This window comes from Arachis ipaensis, chromosome B1 (assembly GCF_059453495.1).
Source record: "Arachis ipaensis isolate K30076 ecotype BB chromosome B1, ASM5945349v1, whole genome shotgun sequence".
Taxonomy (NCBI): Eukaryota; Viridiplantae; Streptophyta; class Magnoliopsida; order Fabales; family Fabaceae; genus Arachis; species Arachis ipaensis.
In genome coordinates this window covers 4,087,544-4,107,369 of record NC_142436.1, presented here as the reverse complement: position 1 = coordinate 4,107,369, position 19,826 = coordinate 4,087,544, and the positions used below count along the sequence as shown (strand labels likewise).

At 34.7% G+C, this 19,826-nt stretch overlaps 1 protein-coding gene across 1 annotated transcript; it reads right to left on the bottom strand.

Moving 5' to 3' along the window:
- Nucleotides 1-1,333: 1,333 nt before the first annotated feature.
- LOC107647740 (Glutaredoxin family protein) lies at nucleotides 1,334-3,224 on the bottom strand. Its single transcript, XM_016351818.3, has one exon. The coding sequence runs from the start codon at nucleotides 2,609-2,611 to the stop codon at nucleotides 1,781-1,783; it is 831 nt and encodes a 276-aa protein (XP_016207304.1). The 5' UTR covers nucleotides 2,612-3,224; the 3' UTR covers nucleotides 1,334-1,780.
- Between the last annotated feature and the right edge of the window lie 16,602 nt (nucleotides 3,225-19,826).

Genomic DNA, 19,826 nt, shown 5'->3' with positions numbered 1-19,826 from the left:
AAATATATCAAATTAAATTAAAATATTCTAAAAATATAAAATAATATATTCTAAATAATACTTCAACTCTTTATATCACAAGCATTTGAATCACTCTTTATATAACGAAGATTTGAATCACGAATCATTTCGTTTTTCTCTATATTGGGAGAGGAAAAATCCTTGAGTCTTTTAGTGAGCATCCATACATAAAATTTAGGTCCAGTGCACCATACTTATCATAAATACACAAATCCAAATAAGACAACATCTAAATCTGGTACCTTAAGAAAGCAATCAATGCCCATCACCAACATAGCTTGGGTCTAAAAATGAATTTCTATGACCAATAATTGGTGTTGGAACAAGAGAAATTTAACCACACGAAATCAATTATCAACTATATAGGTTAAAGAATTATTATATCCTTTATAGGATTCACATAGTCACATGTTTCTATTTCCTTACCCTATTATTATAACTATATTTGATTTCATACAATATTATAGAGATGCGAGTATGATATGGTTGCTTACATTTGTCACATTTCCACATTTGGGTCATAATAATTCGTTGCTTTTGTACAACATGATCTTGTTCTTAGTGATGAGAGTGCTGCTTGATAAATGATAAAATATAGGCCATGCCTTTTGCCTTTGCGAGTCTCGAATGAAAAACCATAATCTATTATTGCACTAAATATTAAAATAAATTAAATCCCAATTCAATCTCTGAATTTCACCCTAGAATCAAGTCATTCCTCAAGTTTTTTTTTTTTTTCTGAAAATCAAATTAGTACTAGATATTTTCAGTTAAGTGTCAAAGTAAGACAAAATCCAGTTTAATTAGTATCAATTTTAGTAAGTTAAGACTAAAAATAATAATACTAAAAACTTGAGATATATTAAATAATGTTGAGTTTCTAAGAGTTAATGTAATAGATTGGTGAATGATGGGGAATGAATGGATCCTCTCAATTGTTAAAAAAAAATTGAGAGTGTAAAGTGTGATCTTTAACCCTCTATTACTTTCTCTTTCATATTTATTTTTGGTCCCACCTATAAAATCAACCACTTATAAAATCAACAGTGAGAAATCACACTTTACTCCCTCAATTGTTACAAAAATTACTCCCTCAATTGTTACAAAAATTGGAGAGGATTCATTCCCGTGTATCATGTTATGCAATTTTGCCAACACCGTGTTGAAAAATTGTGACAGTAAAGAAGATAAAAAGATATCACCTGTTTAAAATAATGGTGTAATCACCATTGTTGACAATGGTTTATGATTCAGATGAAAAATTCAATCAGTTTGGTAGAGCAACCCAGCGTATTGATATTAATTTAATCTATAATTAAATAACAATAAATAAAATATTATTAATAGAGCATGCTTCTTATTAATAGGTAACATGGATTTTCAAATAAAAAATACATAGCCACAGGCAGAAAAGTCATGTTATGTCCTTCAATCAACAATTTCTTACAAGCCCATACAACTACAAAACTAAGTAATCCAAAAAAAAAATTCCTAAAATTAACCAAAAAAAAAATAAAAATTAGTGTTATTTTCGTTTTCTCTTGGCATATTTGAGTCATTGACACTTTTTCCCCACTACTCTTTTCATTGTCCTTTTTCATTTTTGTTGTTATTATTTTAATTATTGTAGCAGTCCCACTCACTCATTGACAGATGAAAATATCAAATGTATATATCTCTAACAAAAAAGATGAAAAAAAAAAATCATCATGAAATGAGAGAGTGATGGGTGATTATTGGTGGTGCGGGTGCAGGTGGATCAGCAAGAGCAAGAGAAGCACCTGATCAAGCCACTCTCATTGCAAGCCGTACACGTCTTGAATCCACCTTTCTCCTCGTACACCTTACGCGCACCGGAACACTCCCCGCAAAGCACGAATCTGTGGTCCCCACACACGTGGCACTGCCTCAAAGAATCCGATGCGGGCAACCCTTCCAGAAGCTTCTTAAGTTCTCCACTTTCGTGAAGCCACCTCACTTCTTCGGCCCCACCCACGTACCTACCGTTCACGAAGACACGTGGCAGGGTCAGCCCGTTTGGCCGACCCGTTACCCGACGAAGCTCCCGGAGAAAACCCGAGTCCATTGACACGTCACGCTCGTCTAGTGCTACCTTGAACCCGCGAAGGATGGAACGCACCGTTTTGCAGTCCTCGAAGGTGGACCGCACCACGCGCAGGCTGGTGAAGTACACTACCACGCGCTGCTCTGCTCGCGGGACGATTACCGAAGAGACCGTTTCCTTGGCGCGTGAGTCCATTTCGACGGCGCGTACATCTGATTTTGCGGCGCGTGGGTCTGGTTCTCCGGCGCGTGAGGCATAGGTTTGGGAGGGGAAGTTGGTGAGTTTTGAGGGCTGGTTGAGCAGGTGAGTTGACCAGGCTCGGAGGAGCGAGTTGGCGAGTGTGACTCGGTGGAAAATGGTTGTGGAGGGTTTGGGTTTTGTGATGGTGGCGGTAGTGGTAGGGGGTTCTTCAAGAAAGAGGGTTTGAATGTCTTTGAAGGAGGAACATGAGAAATGAGAATGGGGTTGTTGGGATGATGTGTTGTGAATTTGAAGTGCTGATGATTTTTGCCATGGTAACCACATTGAAGGTCTAGAATTGTGAAGAAAGTTCGTTGCTTTTTTCTTTCTCCTCTTCTTGTTTTGTTGTAGCGTTCTTGGGAGGTTGTGGTTTTGAAAGGTGAAAAAGGTTTGATTTTTAGAGGATATCTGAAATGGGTATTGCTTGATTTGTTGTTTTGGAGAGAAGGGTTGGATTTGGTTGTTCAAAGTTTGGATTTTGGTGTTTGAGGTAAGAGATTGAAGAATGAATGGCTTTGCATTTTGATTTTAGCAGAGAAGTGTGAAGGGTTAAGATGTGAATGAATGAGCGAGGGAAGAAGAAAAAGAGGGGAAACAGAATATGGAAATTTGGGGGTGGTTAAGGTAGTTGAGGGGTTGGTTTTAATTTTTCGCTTTCACGAGGGGTTTTCAAGAGGGAGAACCTAGAAGAAAGAAGCGGAATATGGATGAGTGTGAGTAAGAGGATCTTATTACAACCTTGTATAAATATGGACAAATTATATGTTCTTCTTCTGTGTCTCTGTGTTGTCTGTTTATAGAGATCTGTTCATGTATGTATGTAAATACATGCAAGAAGCTGCTAATTAGTAATTACTACCACTGCACTCTGCAAAAGAAGTCAATATCAGTTTCTTGGACCTAGATATGTGCATACGTATTAACACACAAATGAAATGCAGCTCTATATTCCATTATTTAACAAGCATGCTATTTTGGCAATTTTAATAGTAGTTTTTTTAAAATTGTCTATAGTCACTCTATAGAGATAAAATAAGGAAATGTATAACATTGTTGTTCATTGATTGCATAGTTTGACAAATTGCTTGTTACCATCCTCTCTCTACCAGCAGAAATTGGCAGCACAACCAACACCAATTAGGACATCAATGATAACCTCTTTATTGTTCTTCAAGACAGTTTTACTATTGGTAAAGAGCAAGAGGATAAAAGGTTCGTAGTTAAAAAAATAATTTAATAAATGATGATTACCAGTTTCTCTCTTAAGTGTATCTCCATTCTCTTTAATGTTAGTTCTAATTTTATTTTATTTTATTTTTTATTTATAAAAATATTTGTGGAATTATATGTCATAAATGACAATTTAAAACTAAAACTAAAATTTGTTCTTTTAATATTTAATATTAGTTTAATTAAAATTTTATATTATTTAAAATTATTTCATCAACATAATTATATGAATTATAAAATTTTATTGGTTTTCTATCAAAGTGATATTGTATCTCGAAGGTGATACCAGTTTTATTTCATAAATCAACTCCAATATATATTGATATTTCAATTCTAAATCAATCCATTTTTTAAAAGTGATAATCTAAAAACACTCCATTAGAAATACTCTAAAATAATTAAATATTGATAGAAAGTTTTTAAAATGTTTTTCTTTTTTTTGGTCACAATAACTATTATTTTAGAGAAATTTTGTTTGGTTTAATATATTTGTCATTTTCACATTTAGAATTAATATATGAGGAATACTGAATAAATGGTTGAATTAGTCCATAAAAAAAGATGATTTATTTTTTAAATTGGTCTCTAAAAGATTTTTTTTTAATTAAATTCGTTCTTCAAATATTTTAAATTAATCATGTTAGTCATTTGTCACTTTTTTTATTGATGGTGTCAAAATTTACTAATATGATACGTTAAGTGATACCACAATACACACGTAGGAGTCCTAATTGACTATTAACATAATAAAATTATATCAAATCAAAATCTAATTGAGGAGAAAACCTGAGGCATTGGAATCCTTCAATTTGGAATTGATTTGATCTATTTTCATAAATTAACCATGTTAATAGTCAATTAAGACTACTAGGCGTGTGTTGTGATGTTACTTAACGTATCACATCAATAAACTCTGACGCCGTTAGCAATAGAAGTGACGAAATGACTAACATGACTAATTTAAAATTTTTAAAGGACGAGTTGATTAAAAAAATCTTTCGAGAACTAATTTAAAAGACGAGAGCTGTAAAATTTATTACTTTTTTATCAGCAATTAATTAACAATATTTAAAAGTATTGATTAAAAACATGTTGTTAGATTAAAGAAATTGTACTAATGACTAAAAATACTGATAAAAAACAACAAATACTGCTCTCTAGAATTTTTCTCATAACATATTTTAGAATTTTTTGATTTTATAATTCATTCAATATTAAAAGAGTAAACTACTAAAATGATATTTGAAAGTTAGTCTCATTGACAAAACGAATCCAAAAGATGCTAACGACAAATAGGTAAAGTATTGTTTTGGTCTTCAATGTTTGGAGTGGATCCTATTTTGGTCCCTAACGTTTTAATCGTCATATTTTCATCCCAAAACATTTAAAGTGACATCAATATTATCTCATCGTCAAATTTCTCACTAACATTTAACGAAATTGATATACTATTAATAATGTTTTTATTAAAGCTACATTTGCTCAACTCTTCTCTATCACCTCCACCCTCTCAACAAGTCCAAATCCCACTGAATGACCATATTTTTTTGAAAAATAAAAAGAAAAATTTAGAGATTAAATTTTGCTACGAATTTTTGTATACACCTTTTAAATATTTGTTTAAATATTACTACAAAAATTTAGATCTAATGAATAAGTTGTATGCTAAATATAAAAGTTTTTTTTTTGTTACTTACAAACTATGATGCACGGACGAGACATGACACAGGACACGCCGACATGCAAATTTTAAAACCTTATAAGACACAGGGACACGCATACATATAAAATATAAAGTATCTTTTAGATAAATCGTAATGATATTTTGATATTTTACTGATATTAAAATATAAATTAATTTTTTAATTATTTTTAATGTCTTATTTTAATTATATCAAGTATTTAAAATATTTTTTGTTATAATAAATAATAATATATACTATATCTAAATTTATTTTAAAAATAAGACTGAACACGCTGACACGTGATGGTATTTAGGTGTGTTCAAATGTGTTCGGAGAAGAATTTTTTATTTTTTATTAAGACACGGTTTGGACACAATAGACACGCGTGTCGGACGAGTGTCGTGTCCGAAATATATCCGATACGTAGACACGGTAACTTAGCGAAGTGTCCGTGCTTCATAGCTTACAAAAAATATAATGTTTATTGATTTTTTTTGTCGTATTTTCAAATCATTCAATGACTGTTTTATCGATAATATCTTTCAAAGACTTTTTGTTAACGGCTAAATCTTTCGGATACCAAATTAGCAGTTAATTCATATTAAAAAATATCAACAATAAAATATTTATGATATAAAATATAACAATCAATACATAAAAATTGTAGCAGAAGAGAAAAATTGGAGAGAATGAAAAAATTCTATTTTTGGTAGTTTTATTGATATGTTGTTACTAGGATATTTAAATGGTTAATTTATAACTAAAGACGGAAGATATAAGATTACATCTAACAATAAATTCTATTTAATTAATTTGGTTAAAAACATAATTATTTATGTATATTTTTTTACTAATTTAAGTTTTTGAAAGGAGTAGTTTTATTACAGTAGCAGGATTTTTATGATTAAAAAGTCTAAATTTGAGTTATTATTATTTTTAAAAGAAAAAAAATTGTATAAGATAAAAAAAACAATGTAAAAATTCAATTAAATCCAAAAAAAAAATTATTTAAATAATGTATTAGAGATATGAGTATTTATATATCTCCTTCTTTCATTTTAAACTTTTTTTTTAGGGCAAAATACTATAATAAGCCAACGTCAATCCAAATTTACCTATATGAGCCAAAATGAAAATCGATACAGCAATGAGCCAGATCATATTTTTATGTAATTCGAACCAGGCTAGTTCGAACTTCATCTTCAAATAATTCGAACCAGAGCAATTCGAATTTCAAAGAAAAAATTGAATGTAAATCGAACCAGACTGGTTCGAACTACCTATGCAAGTAATTCGAACCACTCCAGTTCGAATTATGGGAAAATGAGTTCTTCATGTAATTCGAACCACCCTGGTTCGAATTACGCTTAAGCTAGGTTGTTAGTAATTCGAACCACCCTGGTTCGAATTACTAGTGATTCGGCTATATAAGGAGTTCGAATCAGCCTCATTCGAACCATTCTCATCTTCCCCTGCCCCACCAAATCTCAGAGAAAACGACCCAGATTCTCTCCGAGAAAGACCTGAACGGAATACTCTGCTCATGGGGGACGATCCGGCACGGTTATATCGCTTGGACGGAGTCGCCCATATAGCTGGGGTCATCAACGAAGAGGTTAGTACGGAAATAACTTTATTTTACCGGTACATGTGAGTTAGTGGTTTGGCATGCGGGTTAGATGTTGGTTTAGTTGGTGGTTTATTTTAGCGGTTTATGTTAGTGATTTCTGTTAATGGTTTATGTTAGTGGTTTTTGTTAGTGGTTTATGTTGGTGGTTTATCTTAGTGGTTTATCTTAGTGGTTTATGTTAGTGGTTTATCTTAGTGGTTTATGTATGTGGTTTATGTAAGCGGTTTACGTTAACGGTTTACGTTAGTGGTTTATGTTAGTGGTTTATGTAAGCGGTTTAGTTGTGGTTTTATAATGTTAGATCTTTGATGTCAGTAGGCTATGGTGGTTTCTAATTTAAGTTTCTTATGCAAATGGTTCTCGTTCTTGGATTTTTAAGCGGCTATGCATAGTAAGATTTTTTGGTTTAGGGATTATCGTGTTGATTATGTTTGTCACCGGTAATTAAGTTGGTTCTAATAATGCGGTTCATTTCTTCCGCAGCCTCAGCGATGCATCAGGAGCATGCGGCGGCAGCAGGGCATGGTCCTGGATGACAGATACGTTCCGTACCTGCAGATGGCTGGTCTTTACCATCTTGCAAGGCTGAACGATAGATGGTTCCGGTTGGACGAGGCCCTTGTCAGTGCGTTTGTTGAGCGATGGCGTCCGGAGACGCACACGTTTCATATGCCGTTCGGAGAGTGCACTATCACACTGCAGGACGTGGCATACCAGCTGGGTTTGCCAGTGGACGGGCGTTACGTCAGCGGCTGCCTATCAGAGTTCCATGTATACATCGATGGTGGCCGTCCAGCCTGGGTTTGGTTCGAGGAGTTGCTTGGAGTGGTACCTCCTCCTAGCCAGGTTCAGAAGTACGCGGTCAACTGCAGCTGGTTTCAGGAGACGTTTGGTGAGTGCCCGGAGGGAGCTGATGAGGATACTGTGCGTCGTTATGCCCGTGCGTACATCATGATGTTGTTGGGCACGCAGCTTTTTGCGGACAAGTCGGGCAACCGCGTTCACATCAGATGGCTTCCGTTTGTAGCTAGGCTGGAGGAGATGGGGACCTACAGCTGGGGTTCTGCAGCACTGGCATGGTTGTACCGGTGCATGTGCCGTGTGGCGAACAGAAATGTTATCAAGCTAGCGGGCCCACTTCAGCTACTTCAGTCATGGATTTTCTGGCGATTTCCTCGGTTTAGGCCTGCAGGATTTGAGACGTTCAGCTGGCCATTGGCCTCGAGGTACTTCCCTAATCTTTGTCTATTTCAATTTACTACACATAACCGCGTGTTCATTCATAATGTATTGGATACCCTAAGCACACATTTAAGTAGCGGTAACACATGTGCATGTTGCAGGTGGTCAGGTTACATCCCTTCCAGTAGCGAGAAGGGTCCTAGAGTTCAGACGTGGAGGCTCTGGATAGACCGGTTGCAGGATAGAGAGGTCAGTATGTTACTTAATAAGTTTTTTTTATTTAACCACGATTTACGAGTTGGGATCACGAGTTGCCCTGACATTGTATCGTTCTGGGTGCAGTTTATCTGGATGCCGTACAGTAGCCCTGACGTACTTCAGGTCGTGCATCCCGAGATTTTGGAGCCTCGGCATATGGTGCTGTGGCGGTCTGTTACATCGCTTATCTACTTTGCCGTCATAGAGTGGCATCAGGTAGACAGGGTTCTTCCGCAGTTTGGAGGGGTGCAGCCTCGTCCACAGGCCGCCCTGAACATCGACTTTCTGATGTCGAAGGACGGCAGAGGCGGCGATCGATGGTTCCCGTCCCATTTGCAGAAGTGGCATCAGTATTGGGACGACCGTACGGAGAGCGTGCTGAGATTCGATGTTGTTGCTGACCCTGGTCCGTCGCATCAGTTCTTGGATTGGTGGAGTCAGCACGGGAAGAGGTTTTTGTCTCCGGATCCGCAGTTGGGCGATCTGAGAGCCGTTGCTATTCCTGTTGAGGCCTCACAGCGGGGAGCTGGGCAAGTACCTGAGATGGATCGGCCTGACGACGTGCCGGACAGGAGGCGGGTTGATAGGAGAGCTCGCGTGGGCACACGTCGTAGCCAGCGTGACTGGGGGTGGCTTGAGCGTGCTATGGAGGCTGGCGACGAGGCCGGCCCCGCTAGGGGTCGACGACGACATCATCCTGGCAGAGGTAGAGGGCGTGCTGCGGTTCATGCCGCTGCACCTGACCCTGAGGACGATGACGATGATCAGCATGGGCCTGAGGGCGGGGATGATGCAGGGGCGGCTTCAGTTGCTGGTGGTAGTACCCAGGATGGGGTTCACGGAGGTGAGTGGTATGGCTCCGGGATGGGTGACGGGGCTGAGCCTAGTGACGCTGGACTTAGGTCCGGTCCTTTTGGACATTACTTTGTTGGAGTACCCACCGACGACCAGCCTCAGCAGGACGGTACTCCATGGGTTATTCCCGGATCACAGTGGCAGGACTTCCTTGGGGCAGATACGCTTGATGCGGACTTCGGCAGTCCACGGTTTCTAGCGGAGATTTCGGCTATCATGCAGGAGGACGAGCCGGGCAGGAGGCGTCCTCAGACCCCTGTAGTTATCAACTTTTGCAGTCATGGGATTTCTAACCATATTCAAATTCAGATGCAACTTTTTCATTACTAGAAGGTAAAAGGATAAACAGATAACACAAATCATCTTAAATAACATGTAACAGGAAAAATAAAATCAATGAACACTAACAATAACAAGATCGCTACTACTGGCCCCCCGTGTGAGACGGTCCTCCAAGCTGTGGGCAACTCCTGCGGGTGTGTCTGGGTTGGCGACAAAGGCCACACCTCTTTGGCCGATTCGGATCTGCCTCGTCCATGTTCGTCCGTATCCTAGTGGATCTCGGACGACCCTCTCTCGCACGCCTCTTGGCAGGGTCCGGGATCACGGTTGGCCCATCGTAAGGTGGCCAGAATCCCTCCGGTATCGGCGGTGTGAATCCCATCTAGTACACACGGAACACTGAACTAATCTGATACACGCTGTGAACATAAGAGGACCAGGTAACCCGTGAGTAGGCGCAGCATGCAAGTGCGTGCTGGCACGGGAAATGAAATGCCTGAAAGTACCCGCAGTCACAGGTCCGGGACGCAAGCGATACTCTGTAGGTACCTAATGAGAAAGAGCCCGTCGGAGTGGTCTCGGCTACGGTGAACTCGGAGTTATCCTGGTCATACAAAGTCACCGTGAAGCACCTCGAATTCTTCAAGTTGGCCTCTATACACTTCACCAAGTACTGACTGAATTGCTGTCAGGTTCCCATCTGGGCCTCAGCCTCTCTACCCTTGCGAACAAAGAGTTCCGCAAGCCTTCCATATGTTGCCTTCACCAAAGAGCAAACAGGGAGGTTTCTGACACCCTTTAAGATTGAGTTCACATACTCCGAGATATTCGTCGTCATGTGACCGAATCTCCGTCCCTCGTCACGATGCTGAGTCCATAAGGAATAATCAATCCGGTTCGCCCACTCACACATCGCCGGGTCTTCAGACCGAAGAATATCAAACCAGTAATCAAACTCAACCTCGGTCTTGGCATATGCGGCATTCACTAGAAGCCTACGTGCATCCTTGCCCTTGAAGGTAAGGGCAAAATTAGCCGCTACGTGTCGAATGCAGAATGCACGGTATGCAGATGGAGGTAACCAACCTCCGTCCGGAGCCTTAAGCGCAGCCTTTATGCCGTTATGCCTGTCCGATATAACCAGAAGACCAGGCTGCGGTGTCACGTGCTGTCTAAGGTGGGAGAGAAAGAATGACCAAGACTCTGCATTCTCACCTTCTACTAGTGCGAATGCAACGGGTAGAATGTTGGAGTTCCCGTCCTGTGCAATCGCGATGAGCAAAGTACCCCCGTACTTCCCATACAGATGGGTCCCATCAATGCTAACTAAAGGCTTGCAATGGCAAAATGCCTGGATGAGCGGTGGAAACGTCCAGAAAAGTCTGTGGAAAAAAGCTTGAGACTCGTCTACTTGTCCACTAACTCGAACGGGGCTCGTCCGTAGGATTGCAACAGTACCGGGCATCGTCAACTGGACTGCCAAAACCCACCTGGGGAGCTCGTTGTATGACTCATCCCAGTCACCGTATACGAGGGCAATTGCCTTCTGCTTCACCATCCAGACCCTCCTGTAAGTCGGCCTAAACCCGAAGTGTGCTGCCGTGGCATTTAGGAGCACCTTGATGCTGACGGATGCATCAGCCCTAACCATTGGCATAACGAACGCGGAAATCACATGATAATCCAAGCTCCTGTGGTCACTCGAGATGGAGGTCGCAAGACAAGTGTGAGGTCCATTGTACCGCTTGACCTCCCAAATGCCCTTGCGCTTCCGCAGACTCAGTCGAATCAACCATGTGCACCCATTCCCAAACTCAGAACACTTGCCCACATAACGGCGATGGTCAGACTCCACAACCTTGTACTGTACCCCTCGCCGGATGCTGTAAGTCTTCACACTTAACAGGGCATCGTCTTTATCCTGAAATTGCTGACCAACCTGGAACTCTGTCAAACCAGCAGTCCCTTCAGCATCTCTAGCTCCGAATCCAACAGAGTGCCCTGAAACACCCTCTTGCCTCATGGCATCTAGGTCCAAAGAGGAAAAATGTGGTGGATACTGCTGTGTGCCAGAACTAGAACCACCGACTACCAATGCAGGCTCAGTCGCTCCAACCTCGTCGCCGCTGTCATCCTCAATCATATCCGGCTCGACGTCGTCCTCCTCTACATCACCCAACACTCTGTCACCGACGCCAACCGGTGGAACTCCCTGTAAAGCGTTCGGCAGAATATCAACTGATCCTACCACGTCGCCTACTCCATCATTCAGATCAACAGCAAAAGATGGGGAGGCGACTGGTTCGACCGCTGGCTCGTACACAGGGACGGACGAAGAAGCAACGGCAGGCCTGGAACTCAGAACCGGCTGCCGCTGCTTCAGTGGTGGCATTCCGGTTCGAACCCCCTGAGCTGGATACCACATCAACCAACTTTGCCAACAACTCTGGTGTCCTAACCTCGGGAAACTGCCTCCGACATAGAAACATGACTTGCAGGTCCTCATCACTACCAATCGTGAAGCAATCATACTTCACCGTATCTTGCAAGACAGTGATTGGAATGCGATAGAAAAACTTCTTCACTCGCTTCGCACCTTCCAGACCGAGTTTCATCAGCACAGATCTAACAATATCATCATAGCTCGTCGTTGGTTTCACGACGATACAGAGAGGATCCTTATCTGTGAACTTCACACCGGAGCGAGTTTTTCTCTTAATGGATCCTCTATGGTGAACCAAAACCCCGAAACTCTCCTCACTAGCCATATTACACCCTCTATGAGAGCAACTCACGTTTAGAACCATATATATACTGCACTGTCTACCACTAATTCGAACCGGACTGGTTCGAATTCATTTTGTGTAATTCAAACCAGCCTGGTTCGAATTACTTGATGCAGCTTCTCCCTATATAATTCGAACCAGCGTGGTTCGAATTATGTGCTACGTTTTCCTCCCAAGTAATTCGAACCACCCTGGTTCGATTTACTTGAATGAATTTCCCTCTTCATAATTCGAACCACTCTGGTTCGAATTACTTATGAATAGAGTTCGAACCACACTGGTTCGAATTATATAAATATAGGGTTTGGCTCATTGCAGAAACGAATTTCACTTTGGCTTATTTAGGTAATTTGCAACTTCCCTTAGTTTATTCTAGTTTTTTGCCCTTTTTTTTATATATATCAATCAGATAGTTGAGATTTGGTGCTAAATTAGAAAAAATATATTAGTGACATTTTGAAAAATGCTGAAATGGAAAATTGCACAGCTGTTCCTACACTAATGACTCCAAAATCCAACTGTAAAAAAAAAAAAAAAAATTCTCGGAAAATTGTCAAGAAAATTCTTAAGAACTTGCAAGGGACAAAATTTCTTGGTTTACACATGTAACCCTGCACTGAGTTTAGAGTCACAGGGTATTCAGATTTAGATTGGGCATCAGATATCAAAATTTGAAAATCTCTAGCAAGATATTGTATTTATATGGGAAAGAACTTAATCTTTTGAAGTTCAAAGAAGCAGCAGTGTGTTTCCAAATCCATCACCAAAGCAAAGTCTAAATGAATTGACCTAGTTATGGCTATGCTGCTTTGGGTGAAGAAGCTTTTAGGGATTTATAAGGGATCATATAGCTAAAGGAGATATTCAAGTTCATCACATTCCAATTTCCAAGTGATGCTCAAGTGGCTAATGTCATGATCAAGCCTATTTCATCAGAAAAGTTTTATGAATTTTTTCAGCAAACTCATGATTATTAGAGAGGCTCTAATCTTCATTTGAGGGAGGATGAAAGATTAAGTTAATTAGTTAAGTAGTTGGGAATGTTAGAATTTTATTTTATTTGTAGTCTAATTTATTAATATAAAAATTAGTCTGAATAATATTGTAATTATTAAAAAAATTATTAGTTAATTATATTAATAGTTGGTTAGTTTTCTGATAAACAGAATATACAATTATTCACAAAAGATATAATTTGAGTTCTTAATTCTAATCATCATAATAAATACACTAATTTCATTTCAATTGGTGATACAATAATTAAAAATTTTAAATTTAAATTAAGAATATATCACAATAGTTAGAAGTACCTAAAATATTAATTTTATAAAATAATTAACAGCGCGAGCTGAAAGTATTAGTTAGAGTTAGTGGTTAAGATCAGAGTCCGTTAATAAAGTTAGTTGCATTTCTTGTATATAGCAAGCCAAGGTTTAATACCTTAGGCTGCGTTTGTTTACAGCGACAGGACACTGAGACAAGGACACTGAGACACAAAATCGTGTTTGGCAGAAGAGATATAGACAGAGACAATATGTTCAGAGACACTGAATTAGTGTATTTTGTGTCCATCATGACAGGAAAGACACGGAGACACTAACAAGGAACGCAACTTATTTTTTATTTTTTCTTTCATTATTCTCGTTAATTTTTCATAATTATATTTTTTATTGTTATATTTTTCATCTCAAATTTTTTGAATAAAAAAATGAGAATAAATTGAATTTTCATAATTTGTTATAATTTATCACCAAACAGAATATAAGAACAAAAAATTTTTTGTCTCTGTCTATTTATGTAACAAGACATTACTCTAATTTTTCTCTCTCTCTCATCATTATCACCTGCTAGCTATTAATACCTTTTAAATTTGAACCGAATTTCATAAAATTAAGGATATTCATATGACGTTCATTAAGGATATATCTTATTAATTAAAGCCTTACTAAGGAAAAATTTAGTGAAAAAATCTTAGTAAAAAAATGCAATATTCCCATGATAGGAAATACCTTATTAAAACCTTATCAAGGAAAATGCAAAAGGGCAAAATTAAATTACCACACTAATAATGGCTTGTTTGAGATTTGCATTTTATTTTACTCTAATAAGTATCTTTCTAACTAGTGAACAAAAAATTAAAGTACCACACTAATAATGCACTTTTTATAGTAAATATATTTCATATGTCATCCTAATAAGGTACATGAGTGTGTTTAGGATCTGTTTGGATTTTGTCTCAAGATAAAAATATAAAAATAAATAAAAAAATGTAGAGATAGAATTATGTTTAAATGCAGAAATCGAAATAAAATCATAAATATATTTTTGTCTCGGACACAAATTTTGCCAAAATATTGTCTGTTATAAAATTTGAGACACAGAGATAATTTTTAAAGATAAATTTTTTTCTTAAAACAATCATCATCAAACTTTCAATAATCAAATTATACCCTTTAAATTTTTTAACCAAAGTCACATCGTCCCACCTTTATTCATCATCCAAAACTAATGTCATTACTACCAAAAATTCTAAACATCAAATTTTAATCATAACCATAAATCCTCAAAAAAAGGATTAAAAAAACTAATTTAACAATAAAAAAATCAATTAATATTTACTGCTTAAAATTTAATTCCTTATATTTTGTTTAATAAATCCAGTTCATCAGCCTTCTTTGCATTTTGGCTAATTTTCCCTTCGTCCACATTAATTCTTTTTTGACGGTTTTTAGCTTAAAACTTACATTTTTATGCATAATATTTAGCCCTAAGCTCAGAGGTGTGGGTATTTTTTTAGTAGATAATTTTATATTCAACTCTCTTCATGTTGGGTTTCTTCATAAATATGCAAATAACTAAAGTGAATGGTGTGGAATATTTATTTTGTAAATAGTATCTCAGTAATAAATATTATTTTTCTTATTTATTTCTAATATAATTTTTTATTTAAGAACTAATTCATGAGGATATTGATTTTTAAAAGGCTATAAGTTTTTACAATTAAAATATTTTAAAATGAGAAAATTGATAAAGTAGTAAAGTGAGAAGTTAATCACTTTTAAATTAAAATAATTAACAGTGCGACACACATTTCATGAAAGTTACAAAATCAACAGTGATTAATCTTTTGCTTTACCACTTTATCAATTTTCTCACTTTAAATAATTTAAATTCAAGTTGTTAATATATTAATTATTCAAATACTATACAAAAATAAAATCTCTTATGAAATGTGAATTAAGATTTTAATATTTCTAAAATCAAATAATACTTTCCTCTAACATAAAAGTAAGAACGAAAAAAGAAATGCCAACGAACTATAACTCAAATGTCATAATCTTTCTCCCTCACTTAGAGGTCTTGAATTACTATTAGATAATTTGATATATTTTACTAAATTGTTATCTAACGAGTAACGATTCTTAACTATCAACTTCACATAAAAATAATTATTTTTTATTTTTATTATAATTTGTAAATAGTATCTCAGTAATAAATCTTATTTTTCTTAATTATTTTTATTTTTTAAAATTTAAGAACTAATTTATGAGGATATTGAATTTTAAAAGGCTATAAGTTTTTAAATATTAATTATTCAAATATTATACGAGAATAAAATCTCTCATGAAATGTGAATTAAAATTTTAATCTAACATAAAAGTGAGAACAAAAAATACAAATAATTAAAATGTGATAAAAATTTATATGTAGTTGTTTTTATGTAAAATTACTAGTTGGGTATTATTAAATAATTTAATATATTTAATTAAATTGTCATGTAACTATTTTTAACTATTAATTGCATATAAAGATAAAGAGAATTATACATGTTTAATGTAAAAAGTATTGGAAAAATTTTAAGTATACCAGAAATACCAGTATTTCAGTTGTTTTAACCGTTAATTTCAATTAATATATATTATATATATTTTTTATAATTCAGATCAACGGTTAAAATAACTGGAATACCGGTATTTTCGGTACACTTGAAACTCTTCCAAAAGTATTTAGGGCAGAAGATTGTGTTCATAGTGACCACTTGGGGCCATATGGCACGATATACATCTTGAACACGCCTTGTTTGTAAGAATAGCATCAATGGCTTCCAAAAAAGCTAAACCTTTTTCAGTAACCCTCCAACATCAAAGTGGGTGGATACTGAAAAGTTTCACATGGTGGCGCAGGGTGAAGAGATTAAAAAAAAAAAGAAAAAAATGATTAACATTACTAAGAGTAAGTTCTAACCACATGCCATGTTGTTATTGATTTAACACTTTTGAACAATCTAGAGAAAGATGCCACCCTTGCTTTACATGTGATTATGGAAACAAATTAATGCAAACATTGTGTTCTTTCTTCTTGATTATGGTGAAGAATTCCCACTACAAATTTCTAGCTTTGACTCAGTGATTTCGTGCCTCTGATCTTGACTAATGAGGCATCCAATTATTTTTAATATCTTAATATATAATAAGAATATTCATTTTTCGCACTTTTATATTACCATGTGTTATTCATTGTATTGTCTTTAGACATAATTAATAATACAAATTTAGATATCTAGCTAATGGTAACAATTAATAATAATTGAATTATCTCGGATATAAGAGAGCTTTGACTGAATTACTTGTAACTTCGATAAATTCTTGATCCTTTTTTATAGTAAAAATTAAATATATAAGAGTAAATTTTTTTTCAGTCCTATCATTTTTTAATTTAGATAATTTGTAATTTAACAATTAAAAAATGACAATCTAACTCTTATTATTTTTTTATTAGACACATGAGTTCTGTTGTAAAAATTTTTGGCAGAAGATGACGGAGAATATTTACGTGCAACGTAACACTGTTTAGCTCTTACATAATTATTAAAATAATGTCCCAATTAAATAGTTATCATCTCTTTTAACAATATTATTTTGATGATTGTATAGATGATAAACCGTCCAGATCAAATAGTTATTATCCATATAAGATAGGTGAATATCAAATTATATAAGCAAATGTCACATGTAAATATTTTATGTCATTTTTTGTCGAAATTTTTTATAAAAAAAGAGTCATGCGTCTAATAAAAAAAAAGAATAAAAGACAAATTATTATTTTTTAATTATTAAAGTGCAAGTTGTTTAAATTAAAAAACGGCAGAAATCGAAAAAAGCCAATATTTTACTCTAAAAATAAAATAAATACCTATAGGTGTTAGGAGAAGGGGTACTAGCTGCATATATGCTAATAATTATTAGAAAAAAGGACAAATACGTCTTTAATTTTTTGCTCCGCGGACATTTTCGTCCCTGACCATTGAAAAATACTTTTAAGTTCTCAACCTTCGTAAAACTTGGACGGATCAGTCCCTAACGGAGGCATTTGGACGGAGGGATTGATCTGTCCAAGTTTTGTGAAGGTCAGGGACTTAAAAGTATTTTTCAATAGTCAGGGACAAAAATGTCTGCGAGACAAAAGGTCAGAGACGTATTTGTCATTTTCTCTAATTATTAACTTCTGGTTAAAAAATTTTAAATTGTAAAAGAGTGTTTTTGTTCTTTGGATAAATAGCTATAGACTGGAAATTTTTTTAAGCTTCTAATGTTCTATCTTGACAAGCCTTAGTTGAAGTAAAAGTCAAATCGAGTTGATGATCTAAGACAAAAGGACATTGTTATTCAAGGCCAATAATATTATTGTACACTATTGTCAACTGATTCGATTCGATTAGGTTAGCATCTGAAGGGAATAATTCATAACTGATTAAGCTAGTTTATATCTCCTTATAACTAATTCTATTAATTATTTAACATTTAAATTTCAGTTCAAAATATAGGAACTTCTCCATAATATATTGTATAACTCTTTTTTTTAAGTGTCCTTTAGAGAGTAAAATAATGTCTTATTAAATCTTCCCCTTAAAAAAATTTAAAAGAAAAAAATTGTAATGAAGAAAAAATACCCTATCTCATAATTCGTTAGACAAATTATTTCATTAAAAACTTTATTAGACAAAGCTCAAATTTGGGACAAAAATTATGGCTACAGAAAAAAATCATTACTTATTACTCTCTCAGATAACTGTCAAGGATATAAGTCAAAACAGTAAAGAAAAAATTTCAACAATAGTCAATAGTAATACATTTGCTTCAGCAAATGGTTATTATTTTTTAATATTTTCAAAGAATAACATATAAATATTTAATTTTTATTTATTTCAGTATTAAAATATAAATTAAGACTTGTCATAATTATTTAATTTTTGTTGCTTGAAATTTTATTACCTGAGAGAATGTATTGTCCTTTAAATAAAGAATTTTGACAGTGGGTAGCAAGGTGAGAAGTGAGAATTTCAGAAGCATGAGAAAAAGTGTCTGGCATCACACTTCACTGACACATCGTTGTTTGGTGTTAGGATCACAGCCTGGCTTCTAAGTGAATTTTACGTTATTCCATTTTAATCAATTTTTTAATCACCTATAAGATGCAATGTTACCCTCTCAAGACACAGGATCTTAGATTACCACCATGTATTATAGGGCAAATCACAATAATAAGTTAAAGGGGTGTAAAATTTTACACAAATCTCTCAAAATGAAAACTGTTTCATGAATCCACTAATGCACATTTATATGTAGTTTGAATCAGGTAAATTCGAACTCCATTTCTACATAATTCGAACCAGCTGGGTTTGAATTATACACAAACACACGCACACGAAATTTGCAACCGATCAGTGTGATTTTGGATTAAAGTTTGCAAACAAAATTTTGTATAAAATTGATTTTACAAATTTGATTTTGATAAAAAGTATGTTGGTGTTAACATGATTTATGTTTGGTAATTTTATATCAAAATGGATTATAATAAAATAAATATTGTTTGGATTACATTATTTAAAAGTACGTTTAGACAAAAATTATTAAAAAGGACATGAATTTATATCATTCAAATCTATATTATTTTAACACTTTTTGACTATAATTACTTTTAAAAATAATTTAAATTTATGTATTGAAAATTAGTACTCTTTTGTTATAATTTGTTAGTACTCTTCTTTCGTATTCTTTTTGTATTTAATTATATCTTTTTAATAAAATTTATATTATAAAAATTAATAATAATAAATAAAATATATACTAATTTAAGAATATATAGTAAAAAATATACAAAGTCAAATAAAAAAAATAAAATTCTATAAAAAAATACGTATTAATAAAAATAATTAGAAAAAAAACATATGAATAATGAATATTAAAAATTCTATTAAAAAAATACAATGATATAAGTGAACATAAAAAAATTCTAAACAAAAATATTCATACTATTAATAAAAAAATAAATAAATAATTGATAAAAAAAACTTAACAAAAAGTACTAATAATAATATTAAAAAAATATTTGTTTGTGAAGCATAGCTATGAAAAAAAATTCAAGAATTCTGATAATTGTTTTTGGTATTCCTTATCGTAGATGAGATTGAATGGCAAAATGGGTAGAATGCTAATTAATTTTTTAATTTATTTTTTAAACGCAGAAAACTAAACGCAAAAGTTCAAACCCAAAATCATGTTCACATTTCAGAAAAAAAAAATTAGCCAAGC

What these genes read in the sequence shown, in the direction of transcription:
- LOC107647740 (XM_016351818.3), bottom strand. Translation starts at nt 2,611, where the DNA reads ATGTGGTTACCATGGCAAAAATCATCAGCACTTCAAATTCACAACACA.